This window comes from Ceratina calcarata, unplaced genomic scaffold (assembly GCF_001652005.2).
Source record: "Ceratina calcarata isolate Rehan_Ccalc_2016 unplaced genomic scaffold, ASM165200v1 scaffold106, whole genome shotgun sequence".
Classification (NCBI taxonomy): domain Eukaryota; kingdom Metazoa; phylum Arthropoda; class Insecta; order Hymenoptera; family Apidae; genus Ceratina; species Ceratina calcarata.
The window spans coordinates 299,280-305,480 of record NW_017131496.1 but is presented as its reverse complement, the minus strand read 5'-3'; the positions used below and the strand labels follow the sequence as shown (position 1 = coordinate 305,480).

Below are 6,201 nucleotides of genomic sequence, written 5' to 3'. Positions count from 1 at the left end.
ACATCCTTAAATCGAACTTGGCCGAGTGCGAGACTACTCACAATTGTTGTATTCGCTGGATGCACGGTGGGCCAGGATGAAGATCAACAGGAGAGGAACGAGAACGACGGAAACGTTGCGCGGAACCATGTTCGCCCCTCTCTTCTCCGGTGATCGCTGCTGGTCGGTGAACAATGAAAAAGTGTCGCAGAGTCTCGTTACCGGGGCTTCTTTATACTTGGCTCCGTTTACGGATTGCATCTTTCTCGCGGTTCGCTCTCGTACCTTGTCTCACCTTCCACCACGCTTCTGCTCGTTAAGCGATCGCCGAGCATCCGAGGTCCGTGGCCCATCGATAGGATCGCCGTCGCGGCGGAAACTCAATGATAATGCCCCGGCCCCGATGTCATTCCCAAGGCTGATTCCTTCGCACTTGATACGCCATGCCTCTCGGCGAATGCTCGGTCAAGGGACGAGGGATTCAGATACGCATCGGATCCAGTGCCCATGGATTTTGTCATGCGTCAAGGATGATCGAGTTACGTAGTAGAACGTTGATCTTGAGACTTATGAATGGCCACCGTCCTTCGATTTACCAATTCCGTGCCATAAATAGAGTCTTTTCCATATCTCTTTTAGATGCAGATTCATATCTGCTCGATCGCGTACGTCGCAAGCTTCTCTTTCGATGCGCACGAGGCATCGCATGCCTTCAGGTTCACGATGACCACGTTCAATTTAAAGCTGTTTATCCCGGATAATCGCATTTCCGACACGCATACGTTCTCCACGACGTTGTTATCGCCGACAAACGGAAATCGGATTATGTGCCTACGAATAATCACTATGACAGGTGGTCAGGATAATCGGGCACGTGGAAGCTGTTGATCGCGCGTGTACGACGCTGCGATATTAACAAATATAATCTGTTCATCGTTACTAAAAATTGATTACGATTCATTCTTCCAAAGATCATCAATATTTTTAACAGCGTTCATTAACTTTTACTTTTATGTATTATCGTAAAATTTCTTCCTATGAAATTGACCCTTCGAACTTTCATCTCGCAGTCGAATTCGTTGTGTAGTCACGCGCATACAGTCGTGTACACGACGGTGCCCCGGTGTACGCCAGGGCAGGGTAAATATGAAAGCGAGAGTCACTCGACTGTTACTCCATCCACGTTCCTCTGAACTTGACCCACTCTTTGCCGCTCGCGGCCCGTTTCGCTCGCCGTCGTCGTCGTCGGTGGGAGCGAAACGTTCGGCGTGTCTCCTCCTCTCTGTCGCGACACAGGAGGAGGCCTTCGCACCGACTATCCGGAGTTCTACCTGCGGCCGACGGGTAGGAGGAATGTCACGAAATATTCGTACAGCTGTCTTTAACCGGGTCAAGTTCGTTTCGCTCGGGACCGTAGCGGCCGTTCCCCACGGACGCGGAACTGATAACCAGCTGCTCTTCTCCGCGATCGGTTCAGACCCTCCGCGTGGTCTGCGTACCCGTATGTTTCATTCTTTTCCTTCGCTTCCGTTCGAGCTTATCACAACCGACGAGGTAACGAGAGTTTATCGTCTATTCGTTTAGGAATCGAATGACGTTTGTAAATTACGGAAATGTACGAACGGAGTGAATCATCGAATTTAGAGGTGATCGGCGTACAGTTATTAAACGACAGAAGGTCGGCTAAATATTTGATCGGTTTTTATCTCGTGGCATTGCTCGCACGTCTGTACGCGTGGTGAGGTCGAAGGCACTACTGTGTCTGTCGACCTCGCGGTGTCAGTGACTCCGCGAGGTCGACGAAAACGAGATTCAGTTCGACGCACTTGAGACAGTCGGCCTTCGATCTCTCGTCTAATCACTTATTCCCTCCTGCGGTTATTTTTATTCGCGAATCGAATTTCAGACACCGTCGTAGAAAGAGACTGTGTTTGGGAAAAAGGTACTCGACCGAAACTACGGCGAGACGTCGCGGGAATCGAATTCAGGAAGCCGAAAGCTCGGTGGACTATCAATGGAATGTTGCAAATCGAATTGCGTCCGGCTTGCACGAAGTAGCAAGTAAAACTTGCCCAACCAGCCAATCAACGGTCGATTCACGGGAAAGAAAATCGAATTGAATCGCTGCTGACGGTAGAACGACGTCCCCGAACGTCGCCTATCAAGTATCCGTGGAATCTTCCTCGGAAATTCAATATTAATTCGTCTTGTAATTGACACCTTTCGGTTCTTGGCAGTTCCAAGAATTAAACGTCAAATGAAACCTGGCTGGAAATTGTTCGAGTCTTCTAATTGCGTTAAATATACATCCGTTCTACTCTATCAGAATCCTGCGTAAACGGAGAACGTATTATCGTCTAATTATAAGTTCATATTAACTTTAGGCAAGTATATGAGAGCGAGAAAGCTGTTCTCTGGCAGAGTTCGGTACGCCAACGTTTCTACCGAAATAATAAGGCATCGTCTCGCGTGATCGATCGCAGTGCCGTTATTAACAGAATTCGTTTAACGCACATTTTCCTTTAATTATCGGCACCGGTTATATTTTACTTTCCATTGTTCGTACCAATTTCATTGACTGGTTATCAAAGGCGAGGTGGAATTAACTCGGGAATATTACGGTCAGAGGTTGAACAGGGGTTACACAGAAATAATTCCCGATTAATCTTGCGGTATCACGAAACACGCGCGCGCGGCACTGCACGTGCAAGACATTGACCGTATTGGTGGAGCTCCTCGCGAAATGAGTTGCAGTGTCACGTGCGTTAAATGTCCCGTGCGACAGCGTGCCGTGGCGACGAATTATCGCGTACGAATGATAATGTGACATTGCTGGATCGATGCGATCACGGCTGCGACGTGTCGCGTCGTCGTCGGAATAAACCGGCAACCCGGTTTACACGCGACCTAGTCCTCCTGCCCTGGAAAGGTGTGCTGCTCGGCATTATCGCGTTATCAGCCAATGGCGACCGTGGAAACGTGTACTTGATCCATCTCGGGTTATCTGTTTCCCGATTGCGGTGCAGAACAATTTGTCACACCTCCCGGACGTGCAGCTTAACCCTTTCGCTACTACGGGCCACTATAGTGGCCCGCCAAAAAATGCCATTGATGTATTGATACCGACTAACCGTTTTTAAGTATCTCACTCTGGACATGCACTGATAGTATTTTGTTTTGCATCATTTGTTTCTTCGTTGAGCGGAAGTACCGCGGCGGAGAACCTCCCCCCCTTAGTGAAAGGGTTAACCCTTTGTACTCGAACGGCACGAAAACTAATTGCAAACTATAATATTTAACAGATTTGGTTGTATTAAAAAAAAATGAAAAAATTGGTAAAATTTTATTATTTGTGCCCATAATTATAAAAGTGGTCTAAGTCAAAATTAAAAAAAAATGAATTTATCACTTATTTCACACGACATGATTTTGTCGCGTGAAATAAGTGATAAATTCATTTTTAATTATCTTATTATCATATATAATAATCAAATTAAATTTTGACTTAGACCACTTTCATAATTATGGGCACATTTGTTCTTTTGGGTATAAAATGATTTGAAGTATCCCTAAAGTTCTTCTCTAATATAGCCGAAATCGTCTCGAGTTGCTGGTTCGCCTGAGCGCAAAAGACCTCCAGTGCAAAGGGTTAATATCCGAATTATTAGATGAAATATTATTATTATTGAATGTACGCGATTTCTCATCGACTTTCACTTTCGGATCGTTCGACTTCTCGGATCGCACGTCCGTCGGATTCCGACTGTCGAAGAATCCTATAGCGGCCCGAGTTGGTCTCGGTTGTCAGTGGTACAACGTGACGATGGCGCGGCGGCGTCCGTCCCGGTTGTCAGTGGTAGAACGTAGCGTTGGCGCGACCGGATTGAAGAAACGGATATCGAAACGGGGCGAACTATCTCGCCGGCAGGGAACTCGAAAGGAATTCATTCATGCCCGCTGGTCTCCATCGAATCGTGCTGTTCCGTCGATTCGAAAGGGAAGTCTCTTTGTACGCTGCTCCATTGTTCGCCCGTCGAACGCGTTCAACCGTCCAAGTAGTCACTCCCCCCCTCTCGGTCACTGTTACGCGATATCAGTTAAATTGAAAGTGGCAGCGGGTGATTTTAACGAGAAACAAATAAATAACTCTTGGAGGATCGTCGACGATGCTTATCGCATTTGCAGTGATAGATTTATGCCGTTTCTCCAGATCCGATTTATTTTCACCCTTCGCGTTTCTATCTTCGAGGCCTGATCCCGGCGAATCTGACTGATCGCCAGTCGATCCTCGGAGTCGGAAATACACGGCGGTCGATCGATTCTTCTTACCCGGCCAGATTATCTAAATATTCGGAATCGATGCTGTCTTCGTTGAGTTATGTTATTAGACCCGGAGCTATGGACTGTATCCGCCGTATGCGGCTGATGGATCTAAGGGGTTAGATGTCTATTGATACTGGCTGGAATATTCCTAGAGCTGAGAGATGGGCACACCCGACCGGGTAGCAGGAAAATTTGAGGGCTCGATGCAACCAGCCTCTCTAATATGAATTTCTTCCATGTATTTCATCCGCAAGATGTTTAAAATTTATGAAGGAAATTTTCAATCTCCAGTAAATCGTTTGGCTGTTTGAATTTAACATTAAACTGAAACAAAAAGTGTACGTCGTAGACATGTTTCTTGTTGGCTTCGCGATGGTCATCGATACAATTTCTATTCATTTATGGAATCATTTTCTATCCTCTTGTTCAGTTGCCTCGTTTCTTTCCCGTTGTTCTCGTTTATAGTAAACGAACGTCGTCCCGGTTTCGTTCAGCGACTCGTACGGAGGATTTACGGTGTTATAGTGATAGATAATGGGTCGTCTCGCTGGAAGTTTTTTCATTCCAACATTCGGTATAATCAAAGTCGCGGTTTGTCTCGAAGAGGAACGCCGCCGCCGCCGCCGTCGTCCTCCGTGAATTGTCCGAGCAAATTGGCAAAGTTTCCGCGTTTTAACGCTCGCGATTTCACCGGTGCCGGTGACTCTACGTATAATTCGATGTCCCCCGAGACACTGTTTCGCCTCCCATCTCTCATTTCGGCCTGTTCGCTCAAACTGGCGGCAATTCTCGTTCGAGGAAAACCGTCCGGCCCACGTCGTCTACTCTGCAGGCCGGAGAAATGCACGGATTAACATTTAAACAACGATTTTATCCATCTAGAATCTGATCGTTTTTCCGACGACGTTTTTTGCCCAGTTATGAAGACGCGGCCTCTCCGAGGTGGCCGAGTAACGCGCGGCCCGGAGAACGTTCGTCGGTATGCGAAGAATAGAGATTCCCCTGATTAGAGAGGTTTGATCGTTCCGAGCTTCCCGGGGAACGGAGCTAATGAAACGTTCGTAATCGTAACCGGCAAGAAACGAGGAGTTCGTGCGACCCGAGGCGTACGGGGGCTCGCAATCAGAGACGCGCTCGCTCGGATGCTCCCAAGAATCCCGATGGCTCCTCTTCAATTCTAAAAACTTCTCGGCTCGAACGGCGATGGCTCCTCGTCGTGACACGAGGCGAAACGAGAAGTAATGCACTCGTTACGCGAGTGTTTCTAAATTCAATTAGGGTCGTTGGTTTATTTGTGAGATATCGTCGATGTGAAACGAGTCGGCCGGTTTGATGGGAAAACTTTGTACGATCGTACAGATACGTTGCTTTCGAGGAACGATTAAGTGTCGTTTAAATAAATTCGTCAAGGCTTCTAACTATTTTTCGCACCTCCAAGAGTTTGCCTGGCTCATTTTTCTCGGTTAAGTCGGGCTCTCGAGTTGTGCAAAATTAACAAATTTCTGAATGCTTCATAGTTTCTAAACGAGGCGTTCTTCACCCTGCGATATCATAACTCACCAACTTGCCTCAAATAAATTCTCTCGCTCTTGAAAATCGTAATAAACCCCCTTCGGTATAATAACTCGAACTCGGTAGATTGCAAAGCTGTAAAAGTTTTCTAAAAGTATTGCGGCGATTCTCGGGATGAAATCTATGCCTGAGATACACGTCTACTCGTGGTTACAAAATTAAGGATGTATTGGCTATACAGTTAATCCGAAAAGTTTATGTATCTTAGAAAAACGCATTTCCTATAATTAAAAATAGTGCACTCTTCTTCTAATTTCGATATTTAATGAGTTACATATGATTATATGGCATTTTATTGATGTTGACAAAATCCGACCATTCCACCGT

General features: G+C 46.5%; 1 protein-coding gene and 1 long non-coding RNA gene across 4 annotated transcripts in view; one reads left to right on the top strand and one right to left on the bottom strand.

Annotated features, from left to right (window-relative positions):
* LOC108632342 (transmembrane protease serine 9) overlaps window positions 1-3,267 on the bottom strand; it is a 14,412-nt gene extending 11,145 nt beyond the window's left edge. Inside the window, exons 1-2 of one of the 2 annotated variants that reach the window (XM_026819583.1) lie at window positions 265-3,267; window positions 42-156 (exon numbers count right to left, since the gene is read on the bottom strand). In XM_026819583.1, the coding sequence (XP_026675384.1) occupies window positions 42-129 (88 nt within the window). In that variant the 5' untranslated portion in view covers window positions 130-156; window positions 265-3,267. Of the gene's footprint in view, window positions 1-41 lie in introns of both variants that reach the window. The other variant, XM_018036854.2, reaches the window with a different exon arrangement.
* LOC113465225 (uncharacterized) overlaps window positions 1-6,201 on the top strand; it is a 20,930-nt gene that overhangs the window by 10,682 nt on the left and 4,047 nt on the right. The gene's annotated exons all lie outside the window — the stretch shown is intronic.